Source organism: Fusarium solani (assembly GCF_023522795.1).
Source record: "Fusarium solani strain SB1 chromosome Unknown bctg00000003_1, whole genome shotgun sequence".
NCBI lineage: Eukaryota > Fungi > Ascomycota > Sordariomycetes > Hypocreales > Nectriaceae > Fusarium > Fusarium solani.
The window spans coordinates 2,794,567-2,813,390 of NW_027072154.1; the positions used below are offsets into that span (position 1 = coordinate 2,794,567).

At 55.1% G+C, this 18,824-nt stretch overlaps 5 protein-coding genes across 5 annotated transcripts; 4 read left to right on the forward strand and 1 right to left on the reverse strand.

Moving 5' to 3' along the window:
• Window positions 1-889: 889 nt before the first annotated feature.
• MRS44_006438 (uncharacterized protein) lies at window positions 890-3,502 on the forward strand (the record flags this gene model as incomplete). Its single annotated transcript, XM_065621769.1, has 5 exons — window positions 890-1,761; window positions 1,815-1,988; window positions 2,044-2,262; window positions 2,308-2,559; window positions 2,608-3,502. 5 exons carry the CDS (start codon window positions 890-892, stop codon window positions 3,500-3,502), a joined length of 2,412 nt encoding a protein of 803 aa, XP_065477841.1.
• A 1,310-nt stretch (window positions 3,503-4,812) lies between these two features.
• On the forward strand, window positions 4,813-8,082 carry MRS44_006439 (uncharacterized protein; the record flags this gene model as incomplete). Its single annotated transcript, XM_065621770.1, has 1 exon — window positions 4,813-8,082. One exon carries the CDS (start codon window positions 4,813-4,815, stop codon window positions 8,080-8,082), a length of 3,270 nt encoding a protein of 1,089 aa, XP_065477842.1.
• Window positions 8,083-9,756: 1,674 nt separating this feature from the next.
• MRS44_006440 (uncharacterized protein) lies at window positions 9,757-10,645 on the forward strand (the record flags this gene model as incomplete). The annotated part of the gene is made up of 2 exons (XM_046267597.2): window positions 9,757-10,190; window positions 10,243-10,645. The coding sequence occupies 2 exons, from the start codon at window positions 9,757-9,759 to the stop codon at window positions 10,643-10,645; spliced, it is 837 nt and encodes a 278-aa protein (XP_046139967.1).
• Window positions 10,646-10,907: 262 nt separating this feature from the next.
• Window positions 10,908-13,921, reverse strand: MRS44_006441 (uncharacterized protein; the record flags this gene model as incomplete). Its single annotated transcript, XM_046273347.2, has 6 exons — window positions 10,908-11,090; window positions 11,150-11,525; window positions 12,553-12,641; window positions 12,707-13,508; window positions 13,564-13,779; window positions 13,899-13,921. 6 exons carry the CDS (start codon window positions 13,919-13,921, stop codon window positions 10,908-10,910), a joined length of 1,689 nt encoding a protein of 562 aa, XP_046139965.2.
• Window positions 13,922-15,860: 1,939 nt separating this feature from the next.
• Window positions 15,861-18,068, forward strand: MRS44_006442 (uncharacterized protein; the record flags this gene model as incomplete). The annotated part of the gene is made up of 4 exons (XM_065621771.1): window positions 15,861-16,006; window positions 16,138-16,309; window positions 16,750-16,947; window positions 16,998-18,068. The coding sequence occupies 4 exons, from the start codon at window positions 15,861-15,863 to the stop codon at window positions 18,066-18,068; spliced, it is 1,587 nt and encodes a 528-aa protein (XP_065477843.1).
• Between the last annotated feature and the right edge of the window lie 756 nt (window positions 18,069-18,824).

Below are 18,824 nucleotides of genomic sequence, written 5' to 3' on the forward strand. Positions count from 1 at the left end.
CATTCTGTGGGCAGGGCAGGATTTTGATCCATCTCCATGATTTGGAGGCGGCACAAGAATGGATACGTACCGTGCGTGCTGTGCAGTCGGCCAGCCACGTGACATCACACCGACAAAACAGATGCACCCACAGCAGCGCCAGCTCTCTAGACGCCAGCCACCCAACCACGCGGGCTCGTTGGACAGGATTCTCGTCATAAAGGGCTTGACGCTCCCACGACTCGTATGATCCGGCTCGTACGGTGCTGCAGAGCATACGCAGGGTCCATGGATTCCTGGTCCTCAAGTCACTGACGCCGCCCACGACGTCGACATTCCTCACCAACCCACGCGGGGGAGGGGCTCATTGATTCGCCTTTGGCTGCCCGATGGCTGATGGGGTGACCCTGTGCTGGGTATAAACCGCGCCCAAACTTGGTCTGCCGCGTTTCCCAGCGGCCAGCAGACGCAGCAGAACCTGGGCAGGGGGGAAATCGCTTGTCCACTTGATCTATTCGTCTTCTCCTCTCCCTTTCCCCCGACAATTCCTGCTCGTCTTTCCTCTTGTCTCATCGTCCTCAAGAAGATTGGCATTCCCGCCCTTGGACGACCCCCCTCGAAAACCGCTTCTCGTCCCGTCTCGCGGCCCAACTTTCCAAGGCTCGCACTTGGCCCTCACCCGACGTGACGCTGCGGTTGCCATGCATGATCAGCCCCCCGACTCCAATCAGCTTTTGGGGGGTGCAATTGCTCGCGCAGCGTGGTCTCCGTTGAGTGGTCCGACTCCGTCATCGCGACTACCCTCGCCTGCCAGTGTGCTCCGACAGAGGAGCTAGTCTAGCCTCGGCCGCTTCGAGGCCCAACGCAGACGTCTTTTCTGGGCCTTCCAAGTCCTCAGAGGCGCCTCAAAATGAGGCTAGGATACGATCGAGACGTTGGCGATGGCCATACCCGCCTCGTGCGTCGCAGGCCCCTCCGCCCCGAGTCTCGCGATTGGTATGGGCCTGCTGACGTCGTGGACTACCCGATGCCCCATCGGACACGTATCGAGGAGATACAAAGGCCCAGCAGACGGACGCCCAGGGGCTATGCGAAGAGCTCCAGGAGCTTGGATGCGTACCCGCCAACCATGATGCCGCCACCGCACTTGACACGGGCTTCAACAGATGCTTATAAGCGACGCCCTCAGTTTTCCGTCTATGAAGCAGAAGACGATGACGATGACTCCGACGAACGATGGCCGCCCATGAAGCCCCGGGGCCGCTACTCCGAACGGGCCCGACCCCGCCAGCCGCTCCGAAAACCCAGAGAGCCGACCCCGGAGTCGACACCTCCATCGGAGAGTGAAGAAGAGAGCGATAGCGAGGAGGAAGACGATGACGACGAGGAAGAAGAAGATGATGATGATGATAGCAATCAAATAGAAGTGGTGGTTGAAGAGGTGGATGATGATGACGACGATGAAGATGACGATGATGAAGAGGAGGAAGATCACAGACCACGTCCGAAACACCGACACCATCGACACCACCGACAAGTGAGTCGTGAAGAATATGTTACTTCCTCGGATGAGAAAAGACGACGAAGGCGGCAGAGAGTACCCTCATCATCCACCTCTGACGAGATAGAAGTAACCTATGGTCGTCAAGCCTCCTCCGAAAGAGGCTCCCCCGACCGAAGACCTTCTCTGAGACGTGAGGTCAGCGATATGCCCAGGCACAGCTTCCCAGCGAGGTACACAAGTGTAATTGGGACTACTCGACCGCCTGTGTCTTCCAGGAGGTGAGTCGTGAATACAGCCAAAACTGCAGGGCTCGTACTAATCAAGATGCCAGGACAACAAAGGTTTATGAATCACGAGAGCTAGTTCGCGAAAGCCGCCCTCGCCGGACTGGTCCTATTCAGGTCATCAGGGAATCTAGGTCGTCTTCACGACGCCCTCCAAGCTTGGTGGGCAGCATGTTTGGAGACTCATCCCGAAATACATCTCCAGACCGGCCTGCTAAACTGTGAGTGCCCTCTACATTCCGCCTCTTTGTAAGCTCTAACAAATTGTGTCTCCAGTCGTGATTGTAAAGGATGTCTGGACGAAGTTCCTGTATCGAGGTGTCCCAAGCTTGACTGCGGCCATCGCATGTGCCACAACTGCCTCAGGCGACGGTTCAAGCAGTCCATGACAGATCCTCAGCAGATGCCCCCGAGCTGCTGCCCCCCTGAGCCCATTGGCCTGGAATATGTCGACACGCTTTTCGATCCCAAGTTCAAGAAGATGTGGAACAAGAAGTATGTGGAATACTCGATTGGAAACCGACTTTATTGCCCCTCCAGGCGATGCGGGGAATGGATTCGCCCGGCAAATATCTATACCGACCGTGACACAGGGCGCAAGGCTGCCCGTTGCGACCATTGCAACACCAAGGTCTGTGTTGCTTGCAACGGCCGGTGGCATTTCTCTAGCAAGTGCCCTAGGGACGATGAAACGGCGAGGTTCCTCGATTACGCTAGAAGCGAAGGGCAGAGGAGATGCCATAAGTGTGGTGCTCATGCCGAGGTCAGAGACGGCGAGAATCACGCAGCATGGTAAGACAATCCTGGGTGACATAAATGTGTCTGCTAACACAAGGATAGCCGATGCGGTGCCAACTTCTGTATTGTATGCGGACAAAAGCCCAAGAGATGCGAATGTCCGTGGTTCAGCCCCGACAACCCAGACTCTGATCAGGTTGATACGGATGGCCCTGCCCTTGTACGCCGAGGCGACATCCAAGTCTTCCGCGAGGAGGCCCCGGCACCGCCAGAGGAGAGGCGAGTCTCTCGACGAGCACGAGGATCTACCAAGCCTCGATCGCGAATATATGATGAAGAAGCTCTTATGCGAAAGCAGCAAGAACAACAAGAGGAAGAGCTAGCCCGTCGGTCGCAATACTACAGCAAGGAAGATGAGTACGACGCCATGGGAGACATCCCAGAGGAGGTTGGTGTTGGAAATCCACCACCAGGGCACTTGATGGACAAGTACCGCGGCACCGGCCGTAGAGTAGTTGGTGCTCCGCCTTCCCCAAACCGGCCAGGGTTTGACAGGAACCCTCCTCCTGGAGAGTACTACTCCGGCAGTGACCATATGAGAGGGCCACCGATGGATAGACGACTGGCAGATCGATTCGCGGAACCCCGATATGGCCCAATGCCCCCAATGGAGCCCCCGGTTGGAATGATGCCGCCGGGCTTGATGCCACCACCGATCGGAATGCCGCCTCCGATCCGTGAGAGCATGTACGGGGGAGGCATGGGGCCTGACCGGGTTATCGTGGAGCGAGATCCAAACTACGACGATAACGACTCGTACTACAGTCACAGCTCCCGCAGCCGCAAAAGCGGGCGGCGCAGCGAAACACCCAAATCCTCCGAGCTGGCCGGACTAAGCGGGCGCGGCACGGGCATGGGTCGGGTAGATGTGTGGAGGAAGTTTGTCGAGCCCGGAGATCCCGAAGGGGAGCTGACAACAGCTGCCGCGTCAGCGTGAGCATTAAATGAGAAGTGCATGACGATTGATGAGGGATGGTGTTTTATTAACAGGCGCGAACAAGAAAGAAAGGAAGGGAGACGGGGTTGGACGATAAAAGATTGCTTGCATTATAGAGACTAGGTTGTTCCATCTGTCTTGGCTGGGTTTGAGTGGGATTTTGCATCTGGACTCGGATATGGGATAGGGCATTGGACAGAGGCCAACAGAACTAGCATTCTACCTTGAGAACTACTGTGTACAGTAGCTACTGATGGCATGGCATTGGCATGGATGATACGGCATGGTATGGATGACATGACGATGGCAGGGGGGGCTTTGGAATGGGCGGTCGTTTGATTCTAGTCTTTTTCAGCTTGTCATGATTAATGCGGTGTCATTTCGTATTTGCTTTTTGAAAGAAAAAAAAATAGAGGTGCTTCTAGATGGTGCTTGTATTGATTTATATTGCTTTGTATGCTGTCATGGATGCTTCAAGAGTGAGGTATTGCATCCATCTCATCAGACGTTGGAAGGGTCCAGTCGCGTGACAGGGATGACCTCAGCTTGAAGCTTGTTGAGAATAAGCCCAACAACAAAGATGCATCGGAGCAGCCCGCGACTCCCGCCCGGGCTCTCCATGCCCGCGGTACCGCGGGTTCTGGCTTTGTATCGCGTGCTGTGGCTTCAGTGAGCTCCAGCGGCCCGCGTGATCAGCCCAGGACTGCTCATGGCCTGGAAGCCCCTAAATCGAGAGAGATGTCACTGGGGCCCCCGCCATGATCGGGGGTTCATGTATGCCATTGGCCGTCGGGTGGCTGGCTTCCTCGACGTGGCCCCCGAAATTGAGGGCGACTGCTTTTGGCCGTTTTCTGGGAAGCTTGCCGTCATTGTACATTGCTCATAACGCTCTTTTACCCGTCCCGTCCACTCGGTGTCGGTCTCGCAAAAAGACTCGTCTCTCATTCTCGTTGCTCTCCTCTTGTTGGCCCCCCACCGACGTCGGGTCCTTCGGCCGGCCTGTTGCAAGACCCCGTCTGCCGTCATGATCGACGCCCCTCTTGTTGCCATCTCTCAAGCTCGTCTCCTTTACAACCGCCAATAATTACAGTACCAAGCAGATGTTATCCACGCCAGGCATGCTGACGTCAAAAGGCACCTTGTAGCCTCTCTCTTCCTCTCCCCTTCTCCCTCGATCGACATCACCTACATACGGTACCTAACTACGCGTCACTCCCATTCGAAGCACCAAGGAACCGCCCCTGCCGTCCTACCCTCGCACCTGGCTACATTCGCCTGCTGCCTGTGCAGCGCCGCGCATCGCCGTCACGATGCTCCTCCTCCACCAGGTCGGCAGCCTCAAGACGGGCGAGGTCGTCCGCTACACGGTGACATACACCCCATCCCAAGATCGAATCCTACCGTCCCCCGAGAAGCTCTATCTGCGCGTGCGCAACACTTCGGCCATTGCCCTCCGCGCCGCCTTCGTCCACGGACCCTACACCCTCTCCGTCGCCGCCTACCCCGCCGGCTTCAACCCCAACGAGAAGTTCGAACACCCTGAGCTCTATGGAGTCCCCGAATTTGAGCCCATGGTCAAAGCCGGTGGCTCGTGGGAGTGCGAGCTGATGGTCCCTGAGAATATTCGACAGAGCGCTGGTCTTGGAAGTCATGGGGGTTTTGGCAAGGGCCCCGCTCACGACGATGAGTGCGCCAGCTGGGTTATTGAGGTGTCGTCGCAGGTCCTCTTCTCGACTTCAGCTGCTGTGGGCTTCGAGGTGGTGCTTGCGCGGGACTACAAGTCCTTGAACCTCAGCAGCTCAAGCCCCGTTGTTAGCGGGCAAACACAAGCGGCGCAGCCAGGGAGGATCAGCGACCACCAGCAGAGCGTGGGTTCCAAGGACGGACATCACCCTGCGCAACAGCGCGGTATCTTCTCTCGCGCGATACGGGTCAAGGTGGAGGATACGGCGACTCTGTGGAACACTCCTAAACTCCCAGAGTGGGAAGATCATAAGCATGAACACTTGCAGAAACACCAAAGTCAAGACAAGTCCGTTGAGGGCGAGATCAAGACAGGCGAACCGCCTCCAACGAAAAAACCAAAGCAAAAGAAGATTCACATGGTGATTCTGACACACGGCCTGCACAGCAACCTTGGCGCCGATATGCTCTTTATGAAGGAGAGCATTGACGCAGCTGTCAGGCAAGCCAAGATCGATGCCAAGGCAAGGCGGGCCCGGGAGCGAGCCACCAGAGGTCGAAATGGGGAAGCCGGCGCCGAATCAGAATGCGCCGATACAAAAGACATGGACAAGACGGAGGGCGGCGACGATTCCGACGACGACGAAGAGGTGATTGTGCGTGGCTATTCGGGCAACGCCACCAAGACTGAACGCGGGATCAAGTATCTCGGGAAGAGGCTTGCTAGATATGTTCTCTCTATGACATTCCCAGATCAGCCCTTCCTGCCGTCAGGAAAGGGGGCGACCGACACCATAGTCCATACCCTCAAGGGGGACAAGGAAGAATCTGATTTGAAACCAGCACACAAACACAGCACAATCCAACTCGACAAGGACGGAGCGCACCTTCACAAGGCAGAGAGGCCTTATAAAATCACCAGTATCAGCTTTATTTCACACTCCCTGGGTGGGCTTGTACAAACCTACGCCATCGCATACATACAGAAGCACTCACCTCAATTCTTCGATCTCATCAAGCCCATCAACTTTATTGCCCTGGCCACACCCTTTTTGGGACTTAGCAACGAAAATCCTCTATACATCAAGTTTGCTCTTGACTTTGGCCTCGTGGGCAGGACGGGGAAGGACCTTGGCCTGACATGGCGGGCGCCGACGCTCGCGCGGAGCGGATGGGGTGCCATCGTGGGTAACTTGGGAGAGACAGCTCATAAGAAGGTCTACGGAGAGTCGCAGCCCGAGTCAAAGCCCCTGTTGAGGATTCTACCAACTGGTCCTGCTCACACGGCGCTGAAGAAGTTCCGCAATCGGACTGTCTACTCGAATGTGGTCAACGATGGCATCGTGCCCCTTCGCACGAGTTGCCTTTTGTTCTTGGACTGGCAAGGACTCGGACGAGTTGAAAAAGCTCGACGAGATGCTGGCTTGGTCGAGACGGTTGTTGGATTCGGATGGGCTGAGTTGACAGGTTCCAACCTGGCAGTCTCTCGCCAGAGGCAATTGGCGTTGGGAGATCGTCAAGCTGACTCGGGTTCAACAACGCCCCGTGAAACTCATGAGAACATGCACGAGGTTCCACAACCGCCCAGCACGGCCATGATGGAGGACGACAGAGCGAGCCTGCGGTCCGTACCTGCCCCTTTTGACGATGTCCCGTCCGACTCGGCCGATTCGAACAGTAGCGGACCTTTGGCAGGATTCTTCAACTTCTTCAAGAGCAATGAACCGCCCAAGACTCCCACCGTATCTCAGAAACAGAAAAAGATCTTCCGACGGAGTCAAACAATCAACTTTGATGAGCTCGGAGATACATCTGCTGGCGATTCAACCCCGACTTCAAACAAGCCATCGAGAGTGACATCTGGGCACGAGAGCGAGGAAGGCATGACGGCTCCGCCAAGGACGACCATCTTTGAGTCTGCTGGGGATCTCCTCAACCCCAAGATGCCAGATGTCGAGTATCTCATCGACCCTTCCAAGCGGCCGCGCACCATCTTTCATGACCGTGTCTATCACCCCTCTGACATCCCGGGACCACCACTAAAGAAACGCCCAGCGACGTTGGTTAGGAGAAAGACTGGTCAGCGCTCAAACTCGTCACGGGCGGGCTCAATAAGCAGCACCAGCTCATCCCCTTATACCTCGATGAACCACGAGGATACGATGCAGTCAGCCAAGGACTATGACGACACGGCAAACACAAACCCCGACAAGGAACCGCTGGAAATCATTGATACCTCGGCCATGCGAGTGGAGGAAAAGATTGCCAGGGCTTACCACAGAGATCTGTCTTGGAGAAAGGTCCTTGTCAAGGTGGAGCCCGACGCGCACAACAATGTCTTTGTGCGACGCATGTTTGCCAATGCATACGGCTGGCCTGTCGTCAAGCACATGGTTGACGCACACTTTAGCGACACTGCTGCGTCACGCCTCCGCGATGAAGACGAGAGCAGTCGTGAAAGAGCACGAGACATGAACCAGCCCCCGGATGAGCACGGAGGTGAGGTCAAGAACAGCCGAGATAACCTTGCGGGCATCACCCGAACTGAGAGTGAGAGCCGGGAGGCCCTCGACGCGGTGCCAGACTTGCCCAAGGCACCACACTCGCGAGGCAGCGACGCTTCAGCGGCCCAACGACCATCGCGATCGGATCGAGAGGACTCGGCCACATGGAGTGAGCGGGACTGGGTCGACAGCGAGTGTGATAGCGATCTGGACTTTGGAGGAGACCCGCGTGACCTGCCGCCTCTGTCGCCGGTTCAGCAGGACAAGGGCAAGGAGGCGCAGAGGCGGAGCTCAAGCCCACTATCAGCCGGGTGGAACTGGGCGGAGAAGATTGTGGGCAAGGGTGCGACATCACGGGCGAAGAGTCCCGTGCATGAGAGCGGGCGGAGCTGAAGGGCGCCAATATTGAGGTTTTTTAAGATGAGGATTTTGGCAGAAGGGAGCAACAGTGTATCAAGGATAGAAGGCATCCATTGGCGGCGTAATGAGCGGTTCTTTGGCGCATCGCGGGTTGAATAAAAGACGATAACTCCAGAAATGTGCGGACGGCGAGAGATTCCAGGTCTGCATGCACAAACAGGCAGGCCCATGTAGGTCTTGGATGGAGGAAGACGCCGACGATGAGATGTCTCAGGCACAGAGCCGTATTCTCGGATTCAAAGACGGGCTCCATTTTGAAGACATTCCGGAGAAAAGGTGTCAGGCTAAGAAGCAAGTGCGTTTAGTCTGTGGGACTTTTGGGGAGAAAGTCTCCCTGCATATCAAGTCTGTGACGGCTTCAAGAGACGTTGAAACTCGATCGAGATGGGTGTCGTTTGAGTCTAGACATTGCAGACCCATGTTGGGTGTTGTTCAAAGCTGGGAGAGTGTGGTATTGAGCCAACTCAACAGCTTGGTGGTGGTGAGCCCAGAAGGTATGCCGTACTCGAACGAGTGTCGGTCATGAGTGAGAACCAGTGATAAAGTGAGTAAGTCAACTAATTAACTTGACAGTTGCAACTGGTCCAGGCAAAAATGAATCAATATGTTTCATCAAACTAGAAGCAAAAATGTCAAACCGTCAAAAAGAAGGCATAACAGCGGAATCAAACCGCCTGAGTTGGACGAACAGGGAATCGAACCCTGGACCACTCCCAGATGATTCGGACAGAATATGCTAAGGGAGTATTATACCACTAAACCATTCGCCCGAGGGGATTGTTATACGGCTGAGGGATTTTGGACACTATGTTTGGTGGGTTTGAGCCAAAGGTGGGAAGAGGTTCTTGTGTGTGTGGTGGGGCAGAAGTGAATCGAGTGCCGAGATCGAGGTGCACAAGGTTGCAGAGCAAATCTCTTGGCCAGTGAAGACCAAGCTTTTTAGAAGAGAAGATGAAAGAGCCGAGATTGGATGAATTTTTTGTATAGCGTCATTGACGTCGATGGATCCATGGAAGGGTAATGATAGTCTACAACCTGTGCCTTGAGGGGAGGTACTTTTGACCGCATCTCTCACTCTCTCTCTTCTTGCACGTGCTGTAAAGAGCATCGAACCTTCCCCAACCATGACGACCATGTGCGTCACTCCGGGGGCCTCCAAGGTCAGAGCTTCAAAGCGAGCTAAACTCCATCCAATGCAGCACAAAAAAAAGAACCGACTCGTCCACCGACCGGTTCTAGTTCTGCATCGTCGTCAGCTTCGCCACGACTCTAGATTTTTCCGATCAAGGGTCCTTTTCTTGTTGGGTCTTTTGCCTCACTATTTAAATAGGTACTTGTTTGTCTGTCGTGCCCATTGTCGCTTCTTCCGTCGTTGTCGTCTTGCGCGTCCCCGCCGACTACTCACTCCTCCCACCGCGCGCGCCCGCCACCCCGCCAGCTAGAATATCCCGTCTATGATCGTCATGCTGCGATAAATCTCTGACGACTTTGCTGCGCCTCCCAGCTGGAACCTCTTCCTCTCCCTCTGAAGCCCACCGCGAGAAATACCACCCGACGCATCCGCCGAACGCTTAGCCACATTCCCAATATTCCAACCTCGTCGTCGCATACGGTGTGCGCCCAGGCAGCACCCACCCTCACCGAGCCATGAGGCTGTTCCTCCTCCCGCTCTCAACGCGGAGGACGCTCCTATACGCCAAGCGCGGCCACATCAACAAGCACGACCACGGCTATGTCGACAGGGCCGCCGACTTTGCCGCCAAGAAGTGGGCTGAGTGGGAGAAGATGGAGTCTGGCTGGAAGCGCAAGGTGGTCGACTACGGTAACCATGCCTTTCGGCGCATCCCCTACGAGGAATGGGGTCTCAAATCGGTCCCGCCCCTGACGTCCCGCCGCCGCGCCGAAGAGCTCGAGGACCGCAAGAGGGTCGAGGTCGTCTTCCCATGGTCGGTGATACCGCCCAACAATGCATTGGGTATCCTCAAGACTCTGGCTACGGAGCGGCAGGCGTTGCATCGCAAGCGCCTCATATGGTGCTGTATCGGCATGCCAATCACGATTCCATTCGCATTGGTGCCTGTGTAAGTGTCAATGCCCATGTCTTTCTTGTAACATGAGAGCTGACATTTCTAGAATCCCCAACCTCCCCTTCTTCTACCTCGTTTACAGAGCCTGGTCACATTACAGAGCCATTGCGGGTGGAAAGCACATACAATGGCTTATTGAGAACGAATTGGTCTACTCGGTGCCATCAAGGACGCTTGATGATCTTTATGCGCTTCACGCACCGCCCGCTGAGGAGCCAGATAACAAGGAGCGCACTCTCCTAACGCAGAAGGAGGTTCAGACCTTTTCAAAAACTCTCGACATGCCCGCACTCGAGGTTGAGCTCGAAAGGGCCATATGGCAGGTTGAGCAGTCACTCAAAGACCCGTCCGACAAGGGCCCCAACAAGGAGGAGGCAGCCGGCACAGCCTCCGAGAAACCAGGCTCCACCACTCCGGTGGAGGAGAAGAACAAGAAGAAAGATGAATGAGTCAAAAGACATGTACGCCTTGGACGATGTATGATAAAGAGTAATTGGCACGGCCTTTTGGGGGGGGGGGTTCATGGTTTTTGGAGAAGCAAATGGGTTGTATAGATGGCGGCTTGAAAACAAAAACAGGCGTAGTACGCGGGTATATCCTATAGAAAACTCCCCCAACACCAAAGCAGAAGAAGAAGCAGGCGGAGCAACAATCGCAAATCCCTAATCCATCAATATCACGGTCACGGTCCTCGTCGTCTCCCAATCTCAGTCATAAAGGCCCCGCCTGCCGCAGCATGTCGCGGACCTTGAGGGCCGGGAGCACACCCATGAGACCCATGGCCAGCAACATTCGCCTTGTCTTGAGGCATGACAGGTCTGGTAGTCGAAGACCACTGGCGATGCGGTGGGCGTCTGAGAGGGAGAAGCTCATGCGGAGCGGGGGATAACAGTTCTAAAGCGACAACGTCTCAGTATGTGTACCGCACTATTGTTCATTATATCGAAACTCACCTTTCCCTTGGACCCCTTTGCTAAAGCAGCAGCCGCTGCACTCTCGTACTGGGCAACTTGGGCACTCAGCACATGTCCTCTCCACGCCTCAGCGGCCTTGACCCGGAGCAGTCGTTGAGTAAGAGTGTGTGATGCCGGGTGGTTCCTCCGGGTGGCCCGGTTGCGTCTCCGGCGCACAATGCGTCCGGGGCCGTAGTTGTTCTCGGGTCCATGGTTCGCAGGGTTGAGGGGGAGGGAATGACGGGTGCGTACGACGACGCATCGCGGTAGGCAAAGGCAGCCATGACTAGTATTCTTTCTTCTCTTCTGCTGGAACGAAGGAGGAGGATGAAGCTCACGAGGGAGAATGTAAGTGGAATCGATGAATGGAATTATTCTTCTCGAGGAGTTGTTTGTTTGAGGGAGAGTGAGAGAGAGGGGGATGAATCCAGAACCAGGAGCAGGCAGTCCTCTTTATTCAATTCCTCTGGACCCCAAGAATCGGATCACAAGCCATGTAATAAAAGTGACGAGAAAAAAAGCCCTCTAGGGGCTGGAGACACCCATCCATCAGGTAAAACATTGTGGTCTGGATCCGAGGAATGTTGACAATCGCGTATAAGTCGCGAACCCCTCTCAGCCGCGACACACACACACACATCGTCATCGATCCCACCCTCATGATCCATCATCAGCTCTTCGGTGCTTCTAGTCAGGTACGCCAGGGGTTCCCGACGACTCAGATCATCTGTGTGTTTTGAATGTATGCACGTCAATAAACCCAAAAAAGCAAAAAAGGAGTGAAGAAACAGAGAGGGAGCAAAGGATGGAGTGGGGGATGGCCAAGATTGTGACGAGACAGCGTAAAGTTCAGAGAGGAGAGTCGCCGCGGCGAGACATTTGCTCCATGGTCAGTGGGTAAATGAATAGAGGCCCCAATGGTTCGCATGGAGCCATCGGGTTCTCCCTCCCTTGAGTACGGCGGGCCTACCTTAGGTACCTAATAATCGCCTATACTATTGGCTTCTCCCTCTCCACATTGTCTCCTCTATGGGCTAATATCTCTTGTTCTGCCCTGCCCTTCCCTTCGTCACAAGAGACATTGTCATGGAGCTGACAATGGAGCGATTGCGGGACGCGATCCGAGCGAACAAAGGTTCAATTACACGACGCGGCGAGACTCCCCGCCGTCTAAATGGAAGTCTGAGTTCGCGAGCGAGCTAGGTAGGTTATTAAAAAGAACCTCAAGGGCATCATCCATCAGTGACTGTATCTAAGCGAGTGACCAAGCCGTCTCCAACGCCGACCCTTTGATTATTGTATTATTACCCAACGTGATGGATGCAAAGTTGTATCTGTGTAAGAACAGGGATCCAAGACGGATTCAAAAAGAGGTGAAATAAAACGACCGTCTTGTCTATTACGAGATAAAGGTTGCTTCGGTGAAGATGGTGCCCTCCTCGACGATCTCCTGGTCGCCGATCTTGAGCTTCAAGGGAAGCTTCGGGTGGTACTATACGGCCGAGTCAGCAAGGGGCATGGGACATTATCGGCTGATGCGGAAATTAATTAACAAACCTGATAGATGTAGGGCTTGGTTCCAGCAGCCGCTGCAACAATCGTCTTGACGAAGCCAGGCACCTCGGCCATGACATCGACGCGGTCAACGCGCTCTTCCAAAGGTCCCTCGGAGGAAGCCTCGACGGCCTTGCCGTCCTTGTCCGTGCCCGACCAGGTGTACTTGGCATGGCTCGGCTCCGGCCAGTCATTCTCCGAGTCGTTCTTAACCTGGGTGTGAGTGGCCGTGTTCTTGGAGCCTCCAATGAGAATCTCGCCGTCCTTGGCGATGCCGCCGACGTTGACGAGCGTGGAGCCGTAAGAGGGCGTGCTGGTGAACTCCATCATGACAGCCGAGTAGGTGGGGCCCTGGAAGTTGACAAAGTTCCACCGGCTGGCGGCGTGGTGAGGCTTCATGCCCTGGAGGGCGTAGACGTAGAAGCCGCGGCCCTTGAAATCAATGGGGCCCTCGTCGGTGGTGATGGTGCCCTCGGCCACGCACCGCGGCCAGAAGACGTGTCGCATGGAGCCCCATGGGTTCTCGAGGTCAGTGCCATACAGAGTCTTTCCGGTGGCGCCGGCCTGGAAGCCGGGAGAGGTGCGGGTGAGCTTGAGGTTGACGATGGCCCGCTCGTCGTTCATGCTCTTGATGGTGTAAAAGGTGCCATCCTCGGACAGCTCGACAGCGAGGTCGTCGGCGTAGAAGCTCGCCATGTCCTCGCTAAAGTCATGGTTGGTGAGGGGTGTCGAGCACCAGAGGATGGGCTTGGAGCGGTCGGGGTAAAAGACTTTGCAGTTGAACTGGCAGGTTGTGCGGATGCCGCTTTGGTTTCCATGTTAGCCTATATGTCCAGTGTGAGCGGGCACGGCGCACATACGCAACATTACTGTAGATGACCTGGAGAAGAGCGATGTAGCCGTTCTCGCCAAAGATGTAGACGGTCTGAGTCTCGACCGACGTCGAGTCCATGGCCTGCCACTTCAGGTCTTCACGCTTAGCCTCGGTGAAGGGCGTCTTCTCGGTCTCGACGGCGACCGACTTGATGGCCTCGGGGCCATAGATGGGCTCCTGGGTACCGGCGACATTGGCCAGCCTAGAGCGAGGGTTCAATCATCAGTTTTTTTTTGCTGCTTTTTGAGGTCAAGACGAGGGCAGCTGAGCTGGGCCAGGGTCCAAGCCAAGGTGGGGTTGGATGGGTGAGGCGTTTCTTACTGCTGCTTGGCCCAGTTGAACATGATGAAGGTATTCTCGCACGGCACTGGATATTTGGAGCAATAGGGGAGCAGAGGACAAGATACTCGACGGGTTCGGCGGAGAAAGGATGTGATGATGGGTCGAGAAATGCTGGGGGACGTCCCAATTAAGAGTCTTGAATCGATGGGGATGGATGGATGTCACTTACTCTCACACCGCTGGGGGCATGGTACCTACAGCCTTAGGTTTCTCTGTGGCTTGACTTGATGCAACCTTGGAGGGGTCAATCATGGAGTGAGGGCCGAGCGGAGTGTGGCTGAAGACGTGGGGCCCTCAGCCATAATGACGTGTGTGAGGTGAGAAAACGCGTATTCGAGACGCGTTTTTTCTTACTCGGATCTGAAGGTGCTGGGGAGGTTGACGACGAGACATACGTTTCCGGCATTGTTTTCCCTACCTTCAGCCCAGGCAGACGCGGGAAGATTATGCGCCACACTTTGCTCTCGGCCTGGTGGACTTGGATTAGCAGTAGTCACTCCGTGCCTTCCGGAATTTGCGGGAGGCCTCGTGGACTCAGCAACGGCGAGGTACTAATCTCAGCCATGCCCAATTACATGGTTCTCGTCACCTTACCCTAGAGACGCCGAGTCGCCCCAGCAGATCCGGTCAAGAAAAGGCGAATAGGGGCGCTGGGAAAGTGGTACAGGCAGGCATCGTCGGGGCTCGGCTGTTTGATGCTTGTTTCTTATTTGAACTTCGACGTTACGTCACAATAGACCCGAGCTTCTATGGCCGTGGGAAGGTGAAATTAGTCGCAGCAATGACCAGATCATGCATTCTGGATGCACTCATCTTCCACTCCCCCGAGGCCGCTTACACGCCAACAACCAGTTTGATGGCTTCTACTAATTACCGAGCGTCACCACAAGAAGCGCATAGCATCAGGTCATTCTGAAAATTACCAAAAAGGGGCCGGCCAACGGAGGGAGGCCAGATCAACGAAATCACTCGCTGCGGATCCCCATCACGGGGGCAGAAAGAGATTTGGGCTCGGCCAGCTGGCGGCCCCCCCTGGGAAATTGTCCGCCTGTCTGGAAGGCCTCGACGAGGAACCAGGGACTAATAAATAAACCCCACAGGCTGACGGGAGATGGCGATCAAGAATCCTCGTCGATCGGTGAGTTTTTGTTTCTCGGCGCGTCCCTGAAGACAGGACGATGAGATCTCGTAGCGCGTGATCTATGGTGGTAGCTCTTACACGAACACCAAGACAAGACGGTTTGCCAGATCCGGCATTACATAGGAATACGAATACTCCCGACTCGCTGGACGGACAGTTGCAGTACCCAGGTTGTAGGTAGTCGGTCAGTCAGTCAGTCAGTCAGTCAGTCAGTCAAGCTGACAGGCCACATTGCGGAGGGGACAGTAATAATTGCTTGTGTAACGGCCAGCTGTCCAATCAGCAAGTCCCTAAACCTTCCAAGGCTCTTGCTGCAGCCAAAAACAAAAGTCTGCAACTCTATTGCTCGCTCGGCGTGTCGGCCCTTTAATACTAACATTCATTCACTGAGACTCGGCCGCTGATCAGTGCGCGCGCGCCGCCGTCTCTCAGCTTAGGGGCCCGGGGAATGTTGATTTTCCAGATCACGCTTGCTTTCTTCTTCAGCTTTCTCATCTCATCGCATCGAATCGTTCATTCAACGCGACATCGCTTCGCCTCGCTTCGTCGACACTGCACACCCCCTGTTGGCGCCGACCATCACTTTGGCTCTCTGTTTTGCAAGACGTAGCCGTAGCCTATTCCCCGGCTTATTCGCGTCCACTCGCTGTCTCTCAAGCTCCGTCCCTGACGCCCGCGCGGCCGCAGTTGATCAATCTTATCAGCGCGCGGCTACATCTTGATCGATAACGCACTTATCCAGACTACGTATCTCGCAGCAAGCTGCTCTGCAGTGGGGGCGCCAGGTACATATCCGAACCATGGAACCCACGGGCATGACGACCTCGTCGTCAATGGAGGATGAGCTGCCACAGACGACAACAACTCAACAAGATCACGACCCCAACGGTGCACCACCAGGCCTCGCAGACATTGCAGCAATCTGCGCAGCTTCGGAGAAACTAAGGTACGGCATTATGTCTCTGGATGTGATCATGTCGCGATTGTCACACAAAGCCCAAGCTCAACTTCAAGCAACTCGAACCCTTGGCCGTTTACTATCCGTCTGACATAGCACTTACTAACACTCACCCACAGAACATTGTGTGAGCCATATCCATCACTCGGGATGTCCCCTAGCGCACCACACACTGCTGCATCGCCAGCTGCAGCACCACCAGCCGCATCGCCAGCTGTTGCATCTCCAGCAGTCGCGCCGCCCACCGCCACATCGCATGCCGCGACGAGTGGGGGTTCCGGGAGTAACCTGGTGAGTCTAGATTGATTTCTTATGTCATCATCTTATCAGTCCGTTCCCGAGATCACACTCCTGGGCCTCCTTCACGACCACCGACCCACGGTTTCCATGTCACCTGGACCACAAACTTATTACACAAGGGAGCGAGCGCCGAGTGCCCATGCTCCGTGGTGCCCTGTGGTGGTCCTGGGGTGGCCCACTGCTGTTCACCGTCTTATCGCGGCCGATTGATATGGTCACGTGAATCGGCATATCCTTGATGGCACTAAGCCTATCATGGGGTCGAGTGGGGCTCTCCTGTGGGCTTATCAAGCCAGTTACGTTGCAGCCAAAGAATTTTACTCCATCCTCTTATCGTGGTCGAGATAATAATCATCGCCCTCCCTCCCGCTTCGCCTTGGACTTCATCTTCAACAACCGGCGTCATGATGGCAACTAACGGATCAACGCAGCCAACCTGCCAAAACTGCAGCACTTCGACCACGCCGTTATGGCGCCGCGACGAATTTGGCTCCGTCTTGTGCAATGCCTGCGGTCTGTTCCTCAAGCTCCACGGACGCCCTAGGCCAATCTCTCTAAAGACGGACGTTATCAAGAGCCGCAATCGCGTCAAGACGATGCGCCCGGACTTGGCGAATAAAAAAAGGTGTGTTTGTTCGCACACGACACAATACCCCTTACTGACCCCTTCTGGCAACAGCAACAACAACAGCTACAACAGCAACAGCAGCAGCAGCAACAACAGCAAGCCCAGAACTTCGTCTCCACTGATCCCAACGGTGTTGACATTACCGGACAAACTGCTGCCGCCGCGGCGCATGCTGCTCAGGCCGCCCGACGAACATCGCAAAAGTCAGCCAATGGGCATGATGGATCCGACTCTCCGATCTCGCGCACCGGAACCCCCTCGATGTATTCGCATAGCCTCTCTTCCTTCATGGTCGAAGACCCATACCAGACTGGCTACGTCGCTACAGGGGAAGGTCGAGCTACATCCCCCCTAAATGGCGACCGCAAGATGGAGGCCCCACAGACCCATGAACAGCTTATCGCTCACAACTCGAGCTTGAAGACTCGAGTCAGTGAGCTCGAAGTTATCATTGAGCTTTTCCGAGGTCGCTTGAGCCAGCTGGAGCAGCAAGAGGCCGTCGCGCGAAGTGGTCAACAAGTCGCAGGCGCAGAACAGACCCAGCTGCGTTCTCAACTGGAAGCCACTAGAGAAAGTGAAGCGCAATTGCGCGCGCAACTCGAGGACAGCCACAGAAGAGAAAACAGCTTGAAGCGACGACTGGATGACCTCGAACTTGAGCTTAAGGCAGCCCAAGATGCTAGAGAGGCTCTGGAAGAGCGCCCGGCCAAGAAACCCCGCATTGCCGAAGTACAGATCAAGGATGAGGTTGCCGCGGGCATCGAGGCTGCTGCTGAGGCCCTGCTGGCCGCCGAGGCGGTTAAGCCAACCGAGCCCACCGCTACGGAACCTGCTCCTGCTCCTGCTGTCGAAGCTCCTGAAGCACCTGTAGTGTCCCAAGCACCCGAAGTAACTCAGCCTTCAGAAACGCCCGAGGTCCCTATCGCGCCTGAAGCCACCGAAGCCACCGCAACTGCTGAAGCCGCTGAAACTTCGGAGAGCAAAGAAGTGACCAAGGTGCCGGAAGACATCGAGATTCCTGACGCGCCCGCCGCATCAGAGGCATCCGCGCCAGAGGCATCTGCCCCTGAGACCACCGAAGGAGTGGAAGCAACTGAGCCTGCAATCGCAGCAACAGCATGATAAGAGTGACGTTGCACATCATCTTGACCATCAGCATGTCGCACGCAGCTGACGCTGGAACGTCGAATTCGGTTCCACTGTCATTGTATCAATACCTGTGTCGGCGGCGCATCAATGCTACTAGCCTCACAAGATGCGACGGCGACGACGGATGATATAATATTTCCGCATCGTTTACTCTTATTGCTTTATACCCCTGTTCGAGAGGCGTCGGGCGCGCTCGCTTTGTTTTCATGTTATACCTCGGAAGGGCAGTGGTAGCGAGGAATCTGGCGTTGAGGCCAACTGTTTTGATTGTGCGAGACAATTGGGGAGCACACATGGTTTTTAATGGGACGATGACGATCTCGAGTTTGCTGGACCCTTTTTCAATCGATTGACGGGTTACCAACTACGTAGTACGGGCGACTTGGGAACATGTCGCGCCTGGTCGAAGGCATCATGGAGTTGAGGCTTACTGGCTTCCTCTGGAGGCTGTGTACGGTTGGGGATTTGAGAAGTGCGCACACCGACCTGGGCTACGAAAAGTTACGCTGCTTGCGAAATGATACAAAATATTCGATCTTGTTAATATGAATTTTGAGTGTATTTATTATGATGATATTTGGAATCTATGTCTAGACGTAGGTACTCACTCTACAACTAACAAAGTATACGACTATTACATAATCCGTCCATGTTGCTCTTACTCGCTGCTAGTGTACGAAGGTACCTACTTATCCATGTGTTCTTCTTCCCTGTAGCGTCTGGAATTTG